This window comes from Colossoma macropomum, unplaced genomic scaffold (assembly GCF_904425465.1).
Source record: "Colossoma macropomum unplaced genomic scaffold, Colossoma_macropomum, whole genome shotgun sequence".
In the NCBI taxonomy this organism is placed as follows: Eukaryota; Metazoa; Chordata; class Actinopteri; order Characiformes; family Serrasalmidae; genus Colossoma; species Colossoma macropomum.
In genome coordinates, this window is record NW_023494977.1 from 152,313 (window position 1) to 176,213 (window position 23,901).

Below are 23,901 nucleotides of genomic sequence, written 5' to 3' on the forward strand. Positions count from 1 at the left end.
TACTGTTCTGAAGCAGTAAAAGGAACAGATATCTGGGAAATATAAAAAAGCAAAACAAAAATTAAGCAGCCAGTAAAACAAAAATACATTCATAATTATAAGCAGATATTAAACAAAACAAACAAAAAAGAAAATCACAAAAGTGAGGTTTTTAGTTAACAAAAAATATTTTTTTATTTTTTATTTTTTTCATTTTTTACATAATCGAAATGATGCAGAAAAAAATCTTATTACATTCACTTACATTAAAAGTTATTAAAGTTCACGTTCTCCTGAAAGATTTTTTTTTTTTGATATTCAACAAAACTAGCAATTTAAAATTGATGACGGCTTTGCAGTTAATTAACACTGTGATAAAATTATTTTAAATGGAGTCAAAAACCCCAAAATCCAGCAGACTCCTCTGATCTGCACATGTGACTCCAGCGTCCTGCCTGTGGGAGCAGTCAGTGTGGTTCTTCAGGGAATGAGGACAGTCCCACAGGTGAATCTCATTCCCTCTACACTTCACTCTGTTCAGCCAGATAGGCCCTTCACCAGCACCAAAGACAGCACTCCCATCAGCACTCAGCGCCGGCCCACAGCCCAGCTGTCTACAGACCACCTGAGCGTCCCCGATGTCCCACAGATCATCACAGACGGAGCCCCATATTTTATTATGATACACCTCCAGCCTCCCAGAGCAGCTTCCTTTTCCTCCTCTCAGCCTGAGAGGCAGGTGATCTACATAACACACATCACACATGAGGAGATACAGAAACACTGATGAACCAGCATCATCATAGAACTAACAACAATACAGCTATAAAGTCAAACAAGTTTTCACTCTTCGCACAACAAACTGATTTGAATTGGAAAATACAAATGTATTAATAGTTGTGTGAAAAAACATATTTGTAGCAAAATACTTTAGTTAATGAAATATTGTTATTTGTGAGAGTTCTTACTTGAGCACTGTCTGTAATGGGGAGTTGAGGAGCATTTTAGATGGCTTCGTAATACACGTTCATTTTCACCTTCTGTGAGGTTAGTAAGATACTTCACTGAGCATGGAATATTTAGTTCTTTGACTATATGACAACATATTATGTAAAACTATATTATATGTTTTATATATCAATATGTACATTTCTTACATGTTTAAGCCAGTTTTATTCCTCATGTGATTTATTGTTATTATACAAATTTACACACACTCTGTCTACCTGAGCAGGTAATGTGAGCCACTTCATTGTGGTTATCACAGTAGTTCTGTCTCCAGGGTGAAGATGGACAATGCCACAGAGTGGAGTCATGTCTCCTACATTTCAGATTATCCAGCCAGTTAGAAGCTGATTCCACTCTTGCTTTGGTAGGTCTCTCAGTGCCAGATCTTCCACAATTCAGCTCCTGACAGACGAGACTTATTGTTTCTTCACCCATCCCATTTACACACACATTACCCCAGGTTCCATTGTAGAACACTTCCAGATTCCCCTCACAGCCCTAGTGAGTCTGATCTCTTTAAACTCTGGTGGGAAAAAGATGACGGACACTGACAATTTATTTATTATTTTTGCTGAATGCTTTATGAATTGTTAATTCGGGTTACTATGCAATATGAATCAGTTTCTCAAAAACACTGGACAATCTGTAATTAAGAATTGAGGATCATCAGTATGTCTTTCTGTGACGTGTGTATTTTTGAATCACAGTAAAACTGTGTAGCATAAAATTACACTTATTGATATATCTCAAAATCTTTTGACTTTGTAGACTTATATCCTTTTGATTTATGGGACCTCAGTATGGGACCACACACTCTTTACTTGAACACACGACTCCTACATCATCCTTGTGTCCACATTCATCCTCTCCACACAGCTGAAATCTGCAGTTCCACAGGGACGTCTCGTTCCCCTCACACTCCACCTCATTCAGCCAGATGGGTCCAGTTCCAGGTCCAAACCGGGCTGGTACCGGAGCACTGCAGCTGTCTGCACACCACCTGCGCATCCTCAATATCCCACAAGTCATCACTCACTGTCCCCCGTGAACCGCTGTGGAAAACCTCCAGCCTTCCTGCACAGTCTCCCCCAGAACCAACCAGCCTGATGGAGCTGTGAGCTGAATTAAGCTTACCTAAACACACACACACACACACACACACACACACACACACACACACATACACACACACACACACAAGAATTCACCATTAAAGTCCGTCCATTATTTGTATTTGCTCCACTATGTAATCTATCTATTTATTGTCTGCGGTAATCATTCATCTCTCACAAGAGCAGTATATTTTGGATTTGAGCAACTGTATTATGTCAACTTAGTGTTGACTATTGATAATACTTTTGTTGACCACATATAGAATTCAGAACTGCAGAACTGTAACACTTACCAGAGCAGATTGAGATTGAGAGCTGTTCTCTGGAGCTGCAGTTGACTGCTTGTGCGCTGCTGCAGTTCCCCAGATGAGCTTCACTCCCAGTACAATTGAAACCTGTCACACACATGTGTCTGTGTTCAGGACTGGATGAAGTGGAGCTGGAGAAGTTGAACACAGAGCCACAGCCCAGCTGTCTGCAGACCACAGAGGCCTCCGACTCACTCCAGGAGTCCAGCAGAACTCTCCTCCAGTCGTGCCTGAAGTACAGCTCCACCTCCCCCTCACACTCCATCCCTCCAGACAACCGCACTCGCCCCTCATGAAATGCCAGAGAGGAACTTGAAGAAGAAAAATATCACTTACCTAAAACAGGTTCTATTGGATGTGGCAATTAATTATCATTTTCTAACATGATGTACATTATACTAAAATGGATATTATAGTTTTTATTGGCTTACCACTACAGATGACTCCAGCATCCTGCTCATAAAGCATGCAGTTCAACTCCATGATGAAATGGGACATTTTGACAGGTGTGTTTCACTGCCCTGACAATCAAACACATCAGCCCAGATCTGGCCACTCCCCTCCCCAAACCAGTCTGACCCCAACACAGCAACAGCACTCCCACACTTCAGCTGACCACAGAGGACACTGGCAGCTCTCATATTCCAGCTTACATCACACACTGTGCCCCATTCACTGAGGTACTGGAGCTCCACTCGACCAGAACAGGAGTCAGAGCCGTTCACCAGTCGAGCCTGAGTGTGACCTGAATTAATGTCATATTAATGGAATGAGAATGAATAACGACAAATCATTGCTTGTGCTGTGTAACAGTCAGAGGTAACATATGTTACCAGCACACACCAGTCCCACATCACTGTCATGGGTGCTGTTGTGTTTGAGTGAAGATGATGTCGGACAGAAGGAAATCTCAGATTCGTTGCCTCTACACTGGAGCTCCTCTGACCACACCTGACTCTCCCCTCTGCCAAAAGAAGCTGCTCCCAGCACCTCCACAGGAAGCCCACAACCCAGCTCTCGACACGTAACCTCTGCATCCTGCTGGTCAAAGTCAGCATCACACACTGTGGACCAGGTCCCTCCATGAAGCACCTCCACTCTCCCAGAGCAGGGATGAGGACCAATAGCAAGTCTGACCTCTCTGTGAACTGTGTGCAGCATAAAAACATAGTACATGTATAGATATTTCAACGGTTCAATCTTGATAGTGTTTATTTATTACAGCAAGATTGTTTAGTACAGCACATTCACTGCCATACCCCCCCCCCAACACACATAACAAATGATTATCCAAAGCATGAGAGATGTTTAATGTTTTATTTGAACTAACAACTCAAACAGATTGTAATGAAATAATATAACATTACTTGCCAAGGCTTATAAAAATGAACACACTATTTGCCCGTTGGCAAAATTATGCTTGTATGTTATGTACACAAACTGGGTTAAACATGGAGTTCATGGGCCACATGCATACAAAAATGTATTTCAGGCGGGACCACACAAAATGTGTAAGGATTGTCCTCAAAATGGGAGAAGCTACTGTGACCCTTTGTATATTCCTCCTTTTTTTACATTTAGGCTACGCAACATTTTCAACTACTTTGAGTCAGATATATCTGGGGCATAGCATATGCTGGGACCAGGTGCATAGCCATGGGTAGGCCTGGGTCTACTGAGTTTGATCACAGGTCTACCCAATCAAATGGAGAAATAATATTTATTAAGCTCCAGTTTTAGGACAAAGAAATTGATTTATTTTCTGTGAGTGCTGTCAGTGTATAAATATTACACTCTCCACCTCATTCCTGAACATGTAATATAGCCTCAGATTTCAATCATTGTAATCATAATATATAGCTTCAGCTACGGTCGAAAGATGTGCCTGAAGGACCTGTAAAAGTGAGACCATGACAGAGTACAACATGTCATTTTCTACTCATTTCTAAAGCCTTCAAAAAGTTGCTGTATCTTTGATCTTCAAATTTGGTACTTATAATGCACTTATACTGCAAAACTAAAATGGCTATGTCAAAATATCAAAGCCATTGTCTACATCCACATATAAAGTCATCAAAGGTAAGATATAAATGGTTTGTGAATATTATTTTCATGTCTGCTGCCACCATCCACCAACCTCACACTGTACAACAGAGGGAGAGAGAGAGAGAGAGAGAGAGAGAGATTTGAAATTATATAGATAGGTAATTACTAAGAGTGGACAATGCACTTACCAGCTGTAGTGAGTGTGATTGTGGAGGACAGAAGAATGAGAGCCACACAGTTGTCCATCTCTCTCTGACCTCAGACAGTCTGTTTAACTCTTTAAGCAGTATAAAGAGAAGACAGAAAGGGAGAGAAAAGGTGAGAGTGAGCAAGACAGAGACAGAGAGAGAGAGAGAGAGAGTCACATATCACATCTTTATCTTGAAACACCTATCAGTGGTCTTGATCTGCTCTCACCCTCACCTGCAGCTGGTTTGCCGATTCAGTCTGTACTGTATAAGAACACTGTGTCTCAATCTATATCAGGTTTTGAAAACTGTGTACAGTTACAGCTCTGAACAGTTTGTTCCTCTGCTGTTTCTCCTGGTTAAGTGAACTCTGGACTCTTTTATTTATTCTCTCTTGATTTTTTGGAGTTGGTGGCTATTTTGGTTGCTATTTGTTGTGTATTTGCTCTGTCGACCCTGGTTTTCTGGTCTGTTTTATTTGGTTTGGGGATTTATCATTAACTGATTTGTGCTCATATTGATTTTTTCAAAGCTGCCTCTTCTTTACTTGGTGCATGGAGAGCAGCAGTAGTAGAGACTAATCGCAGAAAATGAATTAATTAGGATTGGTCAGGTGCTGAATTTATACAGGCTGTTACTGTACAGCACATAAACCTTCACTAAAGAGTGTCAGCTAAACAGCCATTGTCATGTGAATGTCTATTCACACCGTCCACATGTATAATCTTTAAAAAGGCAGATTACATGTGCCTGAATGGCAAGAAAAGAAAAGTAAGCTACTAGCCTGTCGATTAACTGAAGTGAAAACATCAATGTTAGCTTTGAGGGAAAAACCTGACATTAGTTTGACTTGATTTTAGTCTCTCTGTTCATAGCAAAGCTCTGGATTAGGTGACAAATATAACACAAGAACGTGCTACTTTTATCTCTTTGAACCTTATGCTGTTTTTAAGATTTTCTTCATTTCTAGGCTTATTACATTTTAAACAGACAACAAGAGGCATGTCTCTGAGTCTTATCTAATTGGCCACTCAGTCTCCTGCCTCTGTGTCATTCTCCTGCGTCTGCCCTGTCCAGCTCTGCTGCTGGGAAAAGCTAATAGTGGGTGAGAGATTATTAGCTGCATGTATTCACAATCTTAGGTGTGAAGCCTATTCAGTCTAAACAGACTCCTGCTTTTCCAGAGTAAATTGACTTTGTCAACAAATTCACATTGCCCTGTATTTATCGGGTATCTCAGAGTAAAAATACCGATCCAAAGCAGCTCTCATCAGTCTATATAGTCTTATAGAGAGCATTGTAAACGGCATGAACTGATCCCAGATCAGTATTCATACTCTGAGAACTTTGATGATTATGGGCTATTGAGAGTAGCATCCATACACATCAGCCAAGAATGAAATCCAAGCACCTGCTGAAATGACTCATCCTCCAGCCACCTAAGTGTTGACCTGATGTGTTCATGTTAGGAAGATCTGGCAGAGAACATAAGTGTGGGTGAGAGGGTGTGTGGTAGAGCTGGTTAGGTGTGTGTGAGGGTGAGAGTGTGACCAGCTTCTCCCGCTCCACATAAGCGCTGTTCTGGACGCTGTCCAGGGTCCTGCAGGAGCTTGAACTCTGTGCTGCTGAATTAGAGCAGCTGCAGCTGATCTGAGAGCCCTAAGCACCCAGTAAGAGTTTCACATCATCAGAAATGAGGTGCATCAAATTACATTCATCCTGATTCAACTCATGAATATAAATGCAAGTCTTTACACATCTGACCTACACAGTTCATCCCATTATAACTCAATCTGACCTTCCAGATCAGTGTAATATTCTCTTAACCTCCAGTGAGAGTCAGTCTGATTGTGCATGCCATGGATTCTGCTGGTGGCTCTGAGTCACTCTGACTCTCACAGTGCTGGAGTTTGTGGTAGAGAAAACACAATGACATGCAGAGAGTTAGCAAATCCACGTTTTATAAAAACACCACACTGTACTGCACATGTTTTATGTGGATACATTCATATTGTTCATAAACATAACTGTTGTGTATTCATAGCCATGAAAATATTCCAAATGCACATGTGACAAATACTAAACAATTTCATTTAATTCAGTCTTACAGCTGGATTTTAATATAAAAAATGTAAGCATGCCCACGTTTTATATATATATATATATATATATATATATATATATATATATATATATATATATATGTTATTGTATACTGAGTTCCTTAGCCAGTAAAAGCTCCTACAGGTCCTGGGCTGTTTGAGAGCGTATTTTGTGGTTTGGTTGTGCAGTCATTTACTGAGCCATCTGGTACACATTCTGAAGATCTTAGCTTTCCTAGAGTACTGACCTGTTTCTGGTAATAGGACTGAACTACCTCATGCTGTTGAAGTGGTTGATGTCCACACACAACACAGAGTTTAGATATGCTGCACTCTTACAGGCTCTCAGGTGCTCAGATGTTGTGAGCTTGGAAAAAAATTCAGTGAATGACAGGTGTTAGAATAATAACTTCTAGAATTTACATCCTGTTGGATGTGCACCTCTAATTTATACCTGAAAAGAAAAAGGACCTTCAAACTAGATGAGTCTTAGGTCAAAAGACCAACCCAGAACATTCCACTACAGTTTATTAAGGGTAGAGGACCCACACAAGGTTACTCAAATAAATGAGTGAAGCAACATTGTTTTTATTTCTTCACTTTGTGAAAGTAAATGTAGGTGTGGAGCTTAAATTAATACATGGAGCATCAGTGGTTAGAATTATTGCTTAGTTACAGAGTAACTTGTGACATCACAGTCTTAATAGACTCAGTACACTGCAGACACTGAAAGCCAGAGTGAACAGGCTACTGTGAGAGATGGGGTCAGCAGTGAAGTGTAGCAGTGATGACAGCAGCAGATCCAGCTTCCCCAGTAGCAGCAGAGACATCAGCTACAGCGGCAGTGCTGAGCTCCTACAGTTCAGTGCCCTCATGTTTGGGGTGGGGTTAATATACTGGGTCATTCAGTGTTATGTTATTGTGGCCATGAACTACTTTACAAGGTGGTCTGTGTTGTTCATAGTGCTGAAACACCACTCCCTCTGCAGAGACGCTGGTTAATGAGTTGTCCTGCTGTTTTGAGCCTCCAGGGGAGCCACACAACATTGAGTAACTTTTCCCAACCTGTGCACCAAGATCATCATCATAATCATTAACCGCTTAATCCAGATAGGGTCGCGGTGTGCACCAAGATGTCTTTCATAAATAAAGAGCTCTTGGGTTTATCTTAACTTCACTCACTGGTTCTTCAACATCATGTCCAGTTTAAAACTAATTTTCTACACTAATATTTCTTTGACACAAAACTGGTTCAGTCTGTTTTGACTTGAACCACAACATGTTTAATTATGTCACCAGGCAATGTGTAATAATTTAACATTTGCGTATCTTACCTAAACCTTAACAGTCTCTTAAATCATTCAACATATTTTCTTTAGTGTTTACATTAGTCAGATAATATAGTAATTGTGTTTATTTTACTCATGAAGGAGTAAAATAAAGTAAGTTCCAAAAGAAGCTGAAGCACTAGTGATTATTTCTAGAAATGAAGTTAAGAGAGCAGTAAGTGATTTTCTTCTGTGCCCTATGAAGCAAAGTTGCCAATTGTAGCCAATGTTCTTGGAATTCTATACCTATGTAAGTTCTACATTTTTATAGTTGTTGTTGTTTTTTGTTGCATTTTTACACAGCCTCATGTTTCTTGCTGCAGACTTTTACTTCTGCTTGTAAAGAGTTTTGACCCTCTATGTTCAGTTTTTTCCATTCAATACTCAGCAACATACAACTCACCTGTCAGGTACTGCATTGAAAAACCTATAGGAAAGTGACAGGCATAGCCTGAGCAGCTTTAATCAATAAGCATGCAAATCTGTTTCTTCTACTGGGACTTTGTGCCCCTGTTGTCACATGATTTAAACATGGTATTGCCAGTGTGTGGACTCACAGCTTCTTATGATAAAATAGTTCATACAAGCCTATTAGTAGTCTTTAAGATGAAACTACATTATGAAAGAAACTTAAAGATAATGACAAACGATCTTTTTACATTGTGTGTCATTTTGTGGTTGTAAATGTTGCTTATTTCTCCTTTAAAATGTGATGTAAGATTTCTTTTATAATAAAAATCCACTATGCCAAATAGTCTTTGTCTGATTTATTCAAAGAACTGTTTTATGATTAAAACAGAATTAAAGGAAAAGGAAAATGACAAATGGGGAAAAATAAGCCAACATACATAAATAACATTCTAAAACCTCGGAAAAGCCCATCTTTATACTCTGTGCATATTTATTAGGTTTGTAGGGTTACTTTATAAATGTATTCAGTTACAGATTACTGATTACTGGCTAAATGCTAAAGTCATTGTAACCTAATCCAAATGATTCATATATTACAGCAATGTAATCTAATTGCTTTCTGTTGCTTTGGATCATTTGTCTTTGTAAAGTTGCAAAAATCTTTTTTGACTGGAATTGAACTTGAACACAAGGCAAACACAGAAACTGCACTGATTTAGGAAATAGAATGATGATTATAGGAGACTTAAATATTGTCCCTCACACAGACAGTCTTTGATTTCACCATTAGCAAAACAGCCAAACGTAATTGGAGCAATATGTGGAAATAATTCAAACAAAAAGCTGATAGATTTGTACAGTATAACTTGGGTGAGTTCAGAAATGTATATTCATTGCTTATGATTAATTATTAATGAGTCATGAGCAGTAAAAAGGGTGATAAGTTCAGAAATTATGCACAGCTACCCAAGAGAAAATTTGAGTGATTTACTAGGAAAATGAAAAGTTTTAGTACACAGAGACTAAAAGTTCTGATATTAAAACAAAAGGAAACAAGTAATCATTGAAGAATGATTTGGTTCATGTATTTTAACATACACATGCAATATAGTTCAAAATTAGAATGCTCTCTTTTGATTTTCTATATATGTTAAAAATCTGTTGCTTACCAAGTCAAAAAATCAATCTGGTAGAAATCTTCTTTTGACACACCTCATCAACAATGATTATAAATAGAGGTCATTCTAAAAACTCTGACTGATCATCATTTATATTCTATCTACTAAAAGACCTGTACTGGTTCTTAAGGTTTCGTACTGGTGCATCATGTTTGGACTGTGATGATTGTAATTATAGAAGCTCTCTACTCAGCTCTCAGTGGTTCCTGCTGATCAGAAATCAACATGTTCTACAAGTTTAAAAAGGCATTAATTTCACACAAAACTAAGTGTGAGCTGATTGTTTTAGTTACAAATAACAAACATTTATATATATTGAATTTTGGCATTATTCTAAAACCACTATAGAAAGAAGTCATGCATATGAAAATGAACGAATGCGCTCTATTTTCTCATATCTCATATATGTTAACTCACTTCAGCTTGAAAATCTTGAAGGTTAACATTTGCAAAAAGAATTTTACAGAGCAATAAATGAGAATAAAAGACTTTGCCGCCAGATCGGGACAGTTTACTGCTATAGAAAGAGGCCTTATGGGAACCCAGGGTAAACTCCTGATTCAAATATCTTTGGGAAAATCTTGCAGATATAAGTTTTGCCAATAAAAATATAACACTTTCTAAAATTTCTATAGATTGGCTGAATAAAAGGCTGTGAACTGCTGAAGTAAAATCATAATCATTCTGATGGAATACATAATTAGATGTATCAGTAAATGCTTCTAGGTGACCAACGTTGGAAAGTGTTAAAAATTGTCTTTCATAATTATAATTTATTTTCATACACTTGGGCGATGTTTAACAACATCAAATTCATTTATGCTTCATAAAAAATTCTGAACTGTGATCTAAAATAATGTAATTTCTTGCACTAATAATCTTGTAATTTCCTGAGGAAAGACACTGGCTGTGGTCTCTCAGCCACATGATTCATCTCTGTCTGAGGCTCCTCCTCCAGGTCATCATAATCTGTACAATAAGTAAATTTATCTCAAATAAATATCTTTATTTTACAGTACACTTTATTCTGACAGTGTAGAAAAACATGAATAGGCAGTATGTAGGTCCTGTTTAGTACTGCAGGCTGCAGCTCAGCTCAAGTTGTTTTTATGGAAGCAAAAACTGTTATGATTTCTGATTCATGTCTTAGTAGTGTAAAATATAGTGTAAAATATTAAAAATGTTTTTATGGAATGTCAGTGTTTCATACAGACAGCTATACAGATGAGCTAGCTTGCTAGTTTGGTCATGTTTGCTAGATTAGCCTCCATTCTGATTGGTCCTTCAAGATTAGGACCAACACATTTACACCAACACTGGAAAGTTATTGATTGGGCATATTTTGTATGTGTATGTTGTGTTTCCTCAAGATCAAAATTAACAGAAACACACATTCATGTTTCCTGAAGCTTTAAAAAACAATTCTCTTTTAATGAAAAACAAAAAAGGGAAAAAACTGAATTTTATCCAAGAGTGTTTTTAAAAATGATCTAACTAACTGACTTTATAAATTGTTAAAATGTTTACTGAGTATAACAGGCATCTCAAACTGGGGACCTTCCTGGGCCAAAATGATGCACTAGATTAACATTCAGTTATGAAGGCCTTGCTAATTAGCTGATTAGCTAAATCAGGTGTGTTTAATGAGGCAGAGTGCTGAGGTTTGCATTGTTTTAAGATTAGTCACTCACCTTTTACCCCTCCTGCATTTTGTCCAGCAGTGATGACATCATCATAGTTCTTTGATATGTTCACTAATCCTAACTGAGGAAAAAAATTATAACAATAAGAAACAAGACATTTTACTGTGTTTAAGCTTTGGTTCAATATTATTTGCTACATTACGAAAAAAACAGCTTACTTGTCATAATGTTTGAACCAGCAGTAACTGCATCATCATAGTTCTCTGGTGTGTCCACTACACAAATATGGGAATATAAAGTATAACAATTAGAAGCAAACCTGAGTTGTGCTAACTGTGTTGAAGCTTCAATTTTATATAATTTGTCTACATTAATTAAAACTTACTTGTCATAATGTTGGAGTTTGGTTCAGTGGTAACAGCATCATCATAGTTATCTGTCGTCATGTCTTCTGTCAAAATGTAGAGATAAATGTCATTAAATCAGCAACAGTTTCATCAGTGACTGTGTTCATGTTTGAGATTACAGTATTGTTACATTACAAGTCAAACCTGTTACAACAGCTGAGTTCTGATCAGCAGATCACAGATATATTTACAGGATATAGATATTTGATTTGTCAGGTGTTTCAGGGATAATCACTGATCATACGGGTTTTTATCAGACTACTTTGCTATTAATCAAGTTTTGAGTTCCAGATTGAGCTCCATTTGAGATGTTTTTATTTGCAAAATAAAATGTACAGTATATACTTCAGTAATCCAAAACATTATGACCACTCACAGATGACATGAGTAACAGTAACAGTGCTGAATGTCAAGGTCTGGTATATATTAGACAGTAAGTGAACAGTCAATTCTTGTAGTCAACATGTTGAATGCAGGAGAAATGGGCAGGCATCAAGACATGAGCGACTTTGACCAGAATGTTATGGCAAGACAACTGACAACTTGCCCATGCTAACCTCTGTCCACTTTCAAAAGGGTTGACATTGAGCACACAAATGTTGGAACTTCGAGCAATGGAAGAAGGTCGCCTGGCCCAATGAGTCCCATTTTCTTTTACATCACACAGATGGTTAGGTACATGTGCATGGGGAAGTGATGGCACCTGGATGTAGTTTGGGAAGAAGACAAGCTGGTAGAGGCAGTGGGATGCTCTGGGCAATGTTCTGCTGGGAATCCTTGGGTCCAGGGATTCATGTGGATGCCAATTTTACACGACATATAAACATTATTGTGGACCAGGTACACCCCTTCATAGCAATGGTATTCCCTGATGGCAGTGGCCTCTTTCAGCAGAATAATCTGGCCTCCTAATTCCCCAGACCTCAATCTGATCGAGCATCTGTAGGATGTGCTAGAACAAGAAGACCTGTTACTAATGTCTTTGTGCCAGACACCACAGCGAACCTTCAGAGGTCATGTAGAGTCCATGCCTTGGTAGATCATCTGTTTTGGCAAATCAAATATCTATATCCAGAGGACCAACAGGCCATAATGATCATAATGTTCTGGTTCATCTGTGTACATAATTTATTTTATGAAATATAATGTATTAAAAATGAATAAATGAATATTTGTCCAGATTTTGGGGACATGAAAAACATATGTTTCAGTAACCAAAATATCTCCCTGCACAGATAAAGGGGGCAGTAAAGCTCCATAAACGAGTCATAACAGTTACTGAATAATTAGTTATTCTATTTTTACAGCATTTGTTCTGAACTTTATATCTCTACTTAATTTCTAATTCTTTCTAAACTTAAACCTCAAATTAGAGACACACCTGCTACACTATCAGAGATCTGTCCAGCAGTGATGACATCATCATAGCTCTCTGCTGTGTCCTCCTTTGCTGATTCACCTAAATCAAACAAAAGCAGACTGACTTTACAAACAGTGCAATTATATTTTTCCATTCTATTTTAATATTCAGATAAAATCATGTGATTAATTAATAAAGGAACTCACTTATCAGGCCACTGTTGGTGACATCATCATAGTATTCCTTCTTTACTCCAGTCAGAGACTTTTCTGCAAAAACAAAAGAAAAATATATTTTAAAAAATGTTCATTCATAGCTGTTTTAGTCTTTAGTCTTTTGCAAGCAACAGTACTCCATTAAGATTATGGAGAAAATCATCTCTGAGAACACTTCTGATCTAGAGATGACTCAAATTTTTAATTAAAGAAATAAATCAGATTCACAGTTGAAAAGAATTTCAATTTAAAACAACAAAAAGCTGCAAATGCCTCTAGAAGATCACATTAAGCACAACCCGGACAGAGACTGAATTAAGTGTATGTGCTGTTCAGAGGTGGCGCTTCACTCGAGTAGCCAATACTTCACTCACACAAACACACACACACACACACATACACACACACACATACTCACACACACACACACACACACACTCACACACACAAACACACAAACATTTTCTAAACCGCTTATCCTGCAAACTCCATACAGAAAGGACCCTGGTCACTCGGCCGGGAATCAAACCCAGGCCCTTCTTGCTGTGAGAGCATTAAATAATAGCACTGAAATAATAGATAGATGTAAAAGAGCTGCAGTGAAATGTCTTATTACATTCAGCATCTATCAGCTTAGGCACTGTAGTTTGTTAGGCTCTTTTGTTCTCTTCTTGGCATCTTTTTGGTCTTAAAACAGCCCTCAATAGTCGGAGGACTGACCAATCAGCAGCATAGATGCTGTCCTCCAAAAGAACATAATTAAATTAAACACATGAAAATTAATTAGTAACTAAAAGTTAAATAGTAAAACATAACATTGTAAAAGTTAAAGTAAACGGTAGATTTCTTTACTAATATATTGTGAGCAGAAGTAAAATGAATTTTTATTTGAAAATACTCAGGAAAGTTCAAATCTACAACATTTCATTTGAGTAAATGTGACTTACTAAATATAATTAGTTACTACCCACCTTCAGTGCCAAGTTTCAGTTATTGAATTTGCTCTAATCTTAAGTGTTCTTGGAATAAATGAAAACTGCCTGAAGAAATTCTTTTATTTCTAAATAGTTAATATTTCTCAGTGGAGTGGAGTTTAACACATACACATGTTCTGGTCCTCCTCTCAGTCACTCATTTGGTATCTCACAAACTCTGCCATTTGGTCACCTACTGGGATACTCACTTGGCAATCTTTCAGATACTCATTCTGTCACTTGGTCACTCAGTCACTCACTCTGTCTCTGCGTCAGTCCCTACTGGTCACCTACTCGGTCACTTGGTCACTTACTTAGTCACTTGTTTGGACACTCGGCCACATGGTCATTCAGTCAATCACACTGTCTCTAGGTCATTCAGTCACTTGGTCACCTACTCAGTTACTCACTTGGACGCTTCGTCACCTGATCACTTACTTGGTCACTCACTCAAATAGTCATGTGTTCACCTACTCGGTCACTTGATCAGCTACTTGGTCACTAGGTCATCTATTCATTCACTCATTCGGTCACTTGGTGACCTACGCAGTCATTCCCTAGGTCACTCACGCGATCACTTTGTCACTCACTTACATACTCATTCAATCATTTGGACAACCACTGATTTACTCGGTCACTAACTCACTTGGTCACTTACTTACCCAGCCCTTCAATAGGTTACTCACTCTCTTGGCCAATTGGTTACTCTTTTGGTCATTCACTTATTCACTCATTAACTCTGTTTCTTACTCAATTTGTCACTTTTTCACTCACTCACCGGTCATTCATTCTGCCATTCACTCAATCAGTTACACAGTCATTTATTCGTACACTTGGTCACTCCTATACTCCATCACTGGCTAACTCGGTGACTTAGTTGCCCACTTGGTCATTTGGTCACTCATTCTGACATTTGGCGTCTTGGTCACTCAGTCAATCTGTCTCTAGATCATTCACTGGGTCAACTGGTCAACTACGTAGTCATTTAGTCACCTACTCAGTCACTCACCTGGACCCTTTGGCCACTTGGTCATTTAGTCAGTCACACTGTGTTTAGGTCACTTATTCAGTCACTTGGTCATCTGCTTGGTCACACACTTGGACAGTTGATCACTCGGCCACACACTTGGTCCCTCCCTTACTCTGTCATTTGTTCACCTACTCTGTCACTCACTCACCCACTCACTCACTTGGTCACCTACTCAGTCATTCACTTGGTCACTTGGTCACTTACTTGGTCACTCAGTCAATCTCTTGGTCACCTATTTGGTCACTCATTAGTCAATTGGTCACCAACTTTTTGGTTACTCTCTCTCTGTCACCCAGTCACCTATTCCTTTTCTCTTAACTGGTCACTTAGTCACTCACTCAGTCACACACTCTGACATCTGGTCACTGACTTGGTCACCCATTCACTCAATCACTTGGTCACCTACTCAGTCACTCAATTGGATACGAGGACACTCCCTTGATTGTTCAATCACCTGGTCACTTAGTTACCTACTCAGTGATTCACTCAGGGAGAAAAGGGAAGAGCAGCAGCAGTAAGAACAGGTGAGCTGACGAGCTTGCATGTGAGGAGCTTGCTGTAAGCAATAAGAACTGGCGAGCTAAGGAGCTCACATGTGAGAGAGGAAAAGAACTGAAAATTCTAGCCAAAAGCCACTGAGAAGTGGCCAGATTTGAGTTTTGGTTTTGTATGGTTTTTGTTTGTTTTGTGTGAAAATTAAAGAAAATGCTGGTTCACTCCTGCATCTAGTGTCATTGCTTCTCCCGGGGTAGCACACGCTGTGCTACAGTCACGTACTCCGTCACTAATTTGATTACTTGGTCACCTACTCGGCATTCACTCAGACATTTGGTTACTAACTTGGTCCCTGACACACTCAGTCGCTAACTCAGTCATACATCTGTCATTCACTTGCCCTCTCATTCAGGCACTGTCTCTCGATTACTCACTCGGTCACACACACACTCTTCCACTTTCACTCTGTGTTTTACACACACACACACACACACACACACACACACACACACAAATCCATCCTCCCCTCATCTCTCTCACACAGTGAAAAAAAAAGGGGGGGTGTTACAGGAATCGCACAGTTTAACTTCAGCTGCCTAATAGATGCTTATCAGCAGAATTAACACACTACACTACATGTAGATCTACTCTAACTGCACATTTCATCTAATATACACTAAACTCTCATTTAACTGATTTATTATTATTAATACACTGAGAAAGAAATATTAAAAAAAATGATTCAACACTCTAAATTGGTAATCTGTTAAATCATTATTCAAGAACAATAAATATTGTTATGACTACTGGGCAACTAAGCATGCATTATTTTTATGACAAATTAACTAACTCTAGGAGTCACAGTCTGATAAGATAACAAACAAACAAAAAACATCAGAGTGCCACAGAATTATGGAAAAACTCTATTGGACAAGATTTCCGAATAACAGCATGACATCCACATATACCAGCAAAACTGGGACAAAACCGTATTTTCTATGTGGAAACAGCACAAGTTGACAGCTATGTTAACTAAAGTAGCTAGCTCACAGGCTCAGCTTAATAAACAGCTTAATAAACAGTTGCCATTTATTATAAGATAACAAAGAAAAAAGACACTTGTAAACACTTGTTTAGTTAAGACCTGCAAGCAGTCAGCAAATGTCTTTTTCCTCAGGCAGTAGTTGGGTTATTCAAAGCGAAGACCTCAGCAGGTGTCAGGAGGTGTGTTTTAAAACAAATGGAAATGTCTGGTCAAATGGTAAAATTAAAAGTACTTATATTAGCAAAGTAAAAGCACTTTACTAGAAATTAATTAAATAAAAGTGCTATGATTGAATTCTTTTTAAAAAAAGTACAGTTAGAGGGAAAACTGTACTTAAGTACTGTAACAAGAGGAAGTGTAAATTACTACTTTCCAGTTCTGCACTTACCTCTTTGAGTCAAGTCATTTCTTTTAGTGATGTATCTGCGGTCGATCTCCTCATAGACTGCCTCAGTCAGGGTCTTACGCCTCCTCTTAGAGAGCACTGTGAGGGAGACAGAGAGAAACATTGAGCCAGTTCAGTCGAAGAGAAGACTGATGACAGATTGAAGGACTAATGATGTTTAGAGAATGTACAGAAAGTGGATTGTAGATGATCTCTGAATCTCTCTACCTCTCCTGAGCACTCTGTTCTGGTAAAACAGCACAACCTGAAGCACTAAGGCCAGGAAGAGCACCGCTCCCAGAACCAGGAGAGACACTGGATAGATGGACGGTACAGCTGGCGAAAGCGTTTGTGAAAGAGTGCTTGTTCTGTTCACTGTCTGACCAACTGCAAATAAAAATACAGAATAGAAACTGTGTAGAGCACTGAACAATCTATTCAGAAACAATTCGAAAAAAACACCCAAGAAACAAACTTAGCACCTGTAGCTGTGGAGGGGATGAGTTTTCTTGTGGGTACAGTAGTAGTAGCTTTGGATATCACTGTAAATACAGAAACAAAACACAAAGACTAAAAGCCAACAACACACAAAATACAAATATGTATTCACTAAAGCTAAAAGTGTTATCTGACAATTCTGACTTCTTAAATTTAAAAAACGGATTATGACAAAATAATATTACACAACATTAACAAAAATGATTTTAGTCACCCTGCAGATAAATAACACTACAATATTATTGTACTTTACAGTATAAATAGTGTTTTAATGTGTGAATTCAGAAACTCCGAATCCAGCAGACTCCTCTGACCTGCACAGGTGACTCCAGCGTCCTGCCTGTGGGAGCAGTCAGTGTGGTTCTTCAGGGAATGAGGACAGTCCCACAGGTGAATCTCATTCCCTCTACACTTCACTCTGTTCAGCCAGATAGGCCCTTCACCAGCACCAAAGACAGCACTCCCATCAGCACTCAGTGCCGGCCCACAGCCCAGCTGTCTACAGACCACCTGAGCATCCCTGATGTCCCACTGATAATCACAGACAGACCCCCACTCAGCGTTATTAAACACCTCCAGCCTCCCAGAGCAGCTTCCTTTTCCTCCCTTCAGCCTGAGGGGCAGGTGATCTACATCACACACATCACACATGAGGAGATGATGACGAATCAGTCGTTGAACTACTTAACAGTTACTTAATGCAACACTTGTGATTAATCCAAATAACATATACCAAAAACAAATATTCACAAGATCCGTTTGCAGTAGTCCTTACTTGAGCACTGTCTGTGACGGGAGGATGAAGAGCATTTCAGATGGCTTTGTGATTCACGATTTTCCTCTTCTTTAAATATTAAAAGATAATTATTGATTAATCCAGTAATAACTGAGCTTTACACTTGTAGTTTGTTGCTATTCTGTTTGACCCTCAAAAGTATAGACATGGATACACTATGTAGACAAAAGTATTGGGACGCACTTCCTAAATATTGAGTTCCGGCGTTTCAGTCACCCCCACCCCCAGCACCCATTGCTAATAGGTGGATTAAATTAAGCACATAGCCTTGCAGTTTTGATAGACAAACACTGGCAGTAGAATGGGTCATACTCATGAGCTCAGTGCTTTAAAACATAGCACTGTCATAGGCTGCCACCACTGCCACAAGTCAGTTTGTGAAATTTCTGCCCTGCACCTGTAAACTGTAAGTTCTGTTATTGTGAAATGGAAGCATCTTGGAGCAACAACAGCTCAGCCACAAAGCAGTAGACCACGCAAACTCACAGAGTGGGGCCAGTGAGTGCTGAAGCGACTGTGGTGTAGTGGTGTAAAGCACACTGCCACTGGACTCTGGTCAGTAAAAGCACATTCTGTAGAAGAATCACACTGCTCTATTTGGCAGTCTGATGTACAAGTCCAAGTTTGGGAGAACCGTTACCTGCCTGACCGCATTGTGCCAAGTGTAAAGTCAAGAAGGGATAATGCTGTGGGGTTGTTTTTCAGGGGTTGGCCTAGACTCCTTAGGTCCAGTGAAGGGAAATCTTAATGACTCAGCATACCAAGATATGTTGGACAATTGTATGCTTATAACTTTGTGGTAACAGTTGGGGAAGGCCCTTTTCTGTTCCAGCATGACTGTGCTCTAGTCCACAAAAAAGGTTCATAACGGCATGGCTGGATGAATTTAGTGTGGAAGAACTTGACTGGCCCACACAGAGCCCTGATCTCAAACCCACTGAACACTTTTGGGATGAACTAGAACGGAGATTGTGAGCCAGGTCCTCTCGTCCAACATTAGTGTCTGACCTCACAAATGCTCTTCTGGATGAATGGGCAAAATTCCCACAGACACACTCTAAAATATTGTAGAAAGTTTCCCAGAAGAGTGGAAGTTGTTGCAAAGGGGGACCAACTCCATATTAATACCTATGGATTTAAAATTGCACGTCATAAAAGCTCCTGTGGGTGTAATACGTATTGGTGTCCCAGTACTTTTGTCCATTTAGCATATTTAGATATTAGAGCCTGTTTTATTTCTAATTCTTCAGGACATTTACTGCTAACATGCAGAGAACAACATATAAAACCACCCCAAGCTGTCTACCTGAGCAGGTAATGTGAGCCACTTCACTTCATTCTCCAGGGTGAAGATGGACAGTGCCACAGAGTGGAGTCGTGTCTCCTACATTTCAAATTATCCAGCCAGTTAGGAGCTGATTCCACTCTTGCTCTGGCAGGTCTCTCTCTACCAGATCTTCCACAGTTCAGCTTCTGGCAGATTAAATTTATCGTTTCTTCCTCTATTCCATTTACACACACATTACCCCAGGTTCCATTGTAGAACACTTCCAGATTCCCCTCACAGCCCTCAGTGAGTCTGATCTCTTTAAACTCTGGTGGGTGAAATAAAGATGACTTTTACTGAGTGAAATCTTTACTGTATTTTTTTTTCATTCATTCAGTATCTGGTATCCTATGAACATTTAAAATAAACATTGCTTACTTGTACAAACCTTAACTTTCTAAGGATTATTTTACCTGAGCACACGACTCCTATGTCGTCCTTGTGCCCACATTCATCCTCTCCACACAGCTGAAATCTGCAGTTCCACAGGAACATCTCGTTCCCCTCACACTCCACCTCATTCAGCCAAATGGGTCCAGTTCCAAGTGCAAACTGGGCTGGTACCAGAGCACTGAGGGCCACTCCACACTGCAGCTGTCTGCAGACCACCTGTGCATCTTTAATGTCCCACAAGTCATCACTCACTGTCCCCCATGAGCCACGGTGGAAAACCTCCAGCCTTCCTGCACAGTCTCCCCCAGAACCAACCAGCCTGATGGAGCTGTGAGCTGAATTAAACTTACCTACACACACACACACACACACACACACACACACACACACACACACACACTTATAAAGACACAGCAATTCATCCTAAAATTATTCATTAAACATCACAGCTGTTTTAGGTTGAGAGCAATGTATTACTCATTGATCCTCTGCGTAACAAAGAAAATTAATGTCCTCACTTTGAAATGAAGAGTTAAGATTACAATATACTTTTGGGGAGAATGTTTATTGGAAGATTCTCAGCAACTTTTATTATTTAACTGCTGTAATTCCTACCAGAGCAGGTGATTGAGAGCTGTTCTCTGGAGCTGCAGTTGACTGCTTGTGCGCTGCTGCTGTTCCCCAGATGAACTTCACTCCCAGAACAACTAAGTCCCATCACACACGTTTCTGTGTTCAGGACTGGATGTAGAGGAGCTGGAGAAGCTGAACACAGAGCCACAGCCCAGCTGTCTGCAGACCACAGAGGCCTCAGACTCACTCCAGGAGTCCAGCAGAACTCTCCACCAGTCCTGCCTGAAGTACAGCTCCACCTCCCCCTCACACTCCATCCCTCCAGACAACCGCACTTGCCCCTCATGAAACGCCAGAGAGGAACCTGAAGAGAATTTATGCAATAAAGCACAGATTTTTTTTTTAGATTCAAGATGCAACAGACCTAAAAAAACAGAATTTTATGTAGTTTCCGTGAAAGACTTTGACCGCCACTCACCACTGCAGATGACACCAGCATCCTGTTTATGAGAGCATGCAGATCGACTCCATGATGAAATAGGACATTTTGACAGGTGTGTTTCGTTCCCCTGACAATCAAACACATCAGCCCAGATCCGGCCACTCCCCTCCCCAAACCAGTCTGACCACAACACAGCCACAGCACTCCCACACTTCAGTTGACCACAGAGGACACTGGCAGCTCTCATATCCCAGCTTACATCACACACTGTGCCCCACTCATTGAGGTACTGGAGCTCCACTCGATCAGAACAGGAGTCAGAGCCATTCACAAGCCAAGCTTGCATGAAACCTAAATGAACATTACTTTACATGAATCAGCAGGAATAAGAGAAAATTAATTGCTCATATAATGTCACAAACATTATAATGTGTTAAAATTAACAGAAAGTTTTCTTTTAAGGCAAGCTTAAATATTCATTCTTTACCAGAGCACATCAGTCCAACATCACTGTCATGAGTGCATTTGTGATTAATTGAAGATGATACTGGACAGAGAGTAATGTCAGATTCGTTGCCTCTACACTGAAGCTCCTCTGACCACACCTGACCCTCCCCTCTGCCAAAAGAAGCTGCTCCCAGCACCTCCACAGGAAGCCCACAACCCAGCTCTCGACACACAACCTCTGCATCCTGCTGGTCAAAGTCAGCATCACACACTGTGTACCAGGTCTCTCCATGAAGCACCTCCACTCTCCCAGAGCAGGGATGAGGACCTTCAGCAAGTCTAGACTTTCTGTGAACTGTGTGTATGAATTACATTAAGAGTGTGCACAGCATAGAAAACATAATAGATTTATATACATTTGACACTTTGGAGAAAAATGAAAAGGTGACAATGGTGAGTGTTAAGGATAAAACTGATGGTATTTTGTTACCAGATGGAATTACCCATCCCACCCCACCTTAGGGACCCAAGCATTGATTATGTTGATGTTTAACAAATGAATTAAAACAATCTAACAGGTCAAATATTTACTTGCAAAATTGCCATAATAAAACTTATAAAATTATAAACTTATAAAAATTACAATAAAACATGCACACACTCACTCAATGGATGATCACATTATGAACAGTGAAGGAAGTGCATTGTGTTGTGAGTGTTAACCAGTCTACTGCTTTTACTAGTTAAATTCATATATTGCCGGTTCATTCATTCAAAAAACAAATGATGATAATTCATTAACAAATAATATTATTAATATTATAATGTTATGCGTTTTTTCCTTTTGTACAGACTATATTAGGAACTCTTATTTAAGAATGAGAAAGATGATATTTAGATGAATTGTTATTGATGGATCAAATGACTGACAGCAGCTTACGAGAGCAGATGACTCCAGCATCTTCATCATGATCACAGTCAGATTCCTCCCATCCTACTGAAATACAGTCCTCCAGTGTAGACTCTGATCCACTACAGTCTACATCATCCATCCAGATTGGTCCTAATCCTGGTCCAAAGTGAGCATCACTCAGTGCATCTACAGCCTCTCCACAGCCCAGCTCTCTACACACCACTGCAGCATCACTCATATCCCAGTAATCACTACACACTGTTCCCCACTGTCCTTTATCAGAAACTTCCACTCCCCCAGCACAGTGGCTGCCACCATTCACCAACCTCACACTGACTGTACAACAGAGAGAGAGATAGATAGAGAGAGAGAGAGAGAGAGAGAGAGAGAGAGAGAGAGAGATTTGATAATGTTTTCTGGTCTGACAAGACACAGTATACTGTTTTCTGTGCAGTGTTTTAATCAATCAGTCAGTCAATCAATCAATCAATCAATCAATCAAATAATAACTAACTTATTTGTCATAAATCTGTTTTTATAAATTAGTTGGTCACTGATTTATTAAGAGATGTAAGGAAAAATATACAATGGGAATGTTTTAAAATGTTAAAGTTAATAATAATCTCTCAAACTACCAAATTATAGCTGTTGTGAGAGAAGAAGTGCTGCCTGAGCAGGACAAAATGTGTTTGAGACTTTTTAGCCTGGTATTGTTACACAGTAGCACTGTGAGACACACATTAAGAGTGAGAAGTGACTTTTATTTACAGCCCTTGTTTGACGTATTTTGTAAAATTGTCAAACTGCATTCCCTTTCCAAATGATATATTCTGTTTTACAATAATGAAACTACTAACTGAATATGCAAAGAAAAAAGAAAGAGATTTACAACTGTACATCTAATTAAATACTTACCAGTGACAGTGTACTTACTGGCTGTGGTGAGTGTGAGTGTGAGGAGAGGAAATCATCAAACATTTTCAGTGACAAATCAGAGGAGGCATTTTTTCTTTCTCCATATTTATCAAAAGAGCGTCAACACTGATGAACAGAACTCCACCTCCGTCTCTAGAGGTGTGTGTGTGAGGAGAGACGCTCGCAGCAGTGTGGTGAGAAACACACCAACTTACAGGAGACTGACTTCAGAGAGAGGAAACACTCCAGTGTAATACAGCATTAATGCTGCACCTGCAGAGAGCTGATCTACACACTGATAACCATCTCACACACAGCGCTAAGTTGGAACACAGAGAAACCCAGAAATGAAAAAATAAAGTCAACTAACTGATTATGAATAC

General features: G+C 39.4%; 2 protein-coding genes and 1 pseudogene across 2 annotated transcripts; all 3 read right to left on the bottom strand.

Annotated features, from left to right (window-relative positions):
* Window positions 1-309: 309 nt before the first annotated feature.
* Window positions 310-1,957, bottom strand: LOC118800640 (scavenger receptor cysteine-rich type 1 protein M130-like). The gene is made up of 3 exons (XM_036560899.1): window positions 1,206-1,957; window positions 948-1,019; window positions 310-723 (listed from the first exon to the last, which is right to left on the bottom strand). The coding sequence occupies exons 1-3, from the start codon at window positions 1,420-1,422 to the stop codon at window positions 365-367; spliced, it is 648 nt and encodes a 215-aa protein (XP_036416792.1). The 5' UTR covers window positions 1,423-1,957; the 3' UTR covers window positions 310-364.
* A 923-nt stretch (window positions 1,958-2,880) lies between these two features.
* On the bottom strand, window positions 2,881-4,979 carry LOC118800636 (scavenger receptor cysteine-rich type 1 protein M130-like). The gene is made up of 4 exons (XM_036560895.1): window positions 4,877-4,979; window positions 4,642-4,730; window positions 3,241-3,555; window positions 2,881-3,152 (listed from the first exon to the last, which is right to left on the bottom strand). The coding sequence occupies exons 2-4, from the start codon at window positions 4,697-4,699 to the stop codon at window positions 2,881-2,883; spliced, it is 645 nt and encodes a 214-aa protein (XP_036416788.1). The 5' UTR covers window positions 4,700-4,730; window positions 4,877-4,979.
* Window positions 4,980-10,531: 5,552 nt separating this feature from the next.
* LOC118800637 lies at window positions 10,532-22,841 on the bottom strand (annotated as a pseudogene).
* Between the last annotated feature and the right edge of the window lie 1,060 nt (window positions 22,842-23,901).

Bases quoted from the DNA above. Each gene is read 5' to 3' on its own strand.
- LOC118800640 (XM_036560899.1), bottom strand. From the start codon at position 1,422: ATGGGTGAAGAAACAATAAGTCTCGTCTGTCAGGAGCTGAATTGTGGA. The intron at 1,020-1,205 runs GTAGACAGAGTG...CTAACCTCACAG, and splicing joins GGCTCACATTACCTGCTCAG to AAGGTGAAAATGAACGTGTA. The intron at 724-947 runs GTAAGAACTCTC...TGTGTTATGTAG, and splicing joins CCATTACAGACAGTGCTCAA to ATCACCTGCCTCTCAGGCTG.
- LOC118800636 (XM_036560895.1), bottom strand. From the start codon at position 4,699: ATGGACAACTGTGTGGCTCTCATTCTTCTGTCCTCCACAATCACACTC. The intron at 3,556-4,641 runs GTAAGTGCATTG...TGCTGCACACAG, and splicing joins AATCACACTCACTACAGCTG to TTCACAGAGAGGTCAGACTT. The intron at 3,153-3,240 runs GTAACATATGTT...ACATTAATTCAG, and splicing joins TGTGGGACTGGTGTGTGCTG to GTCACACTCAGGCTCGACTG.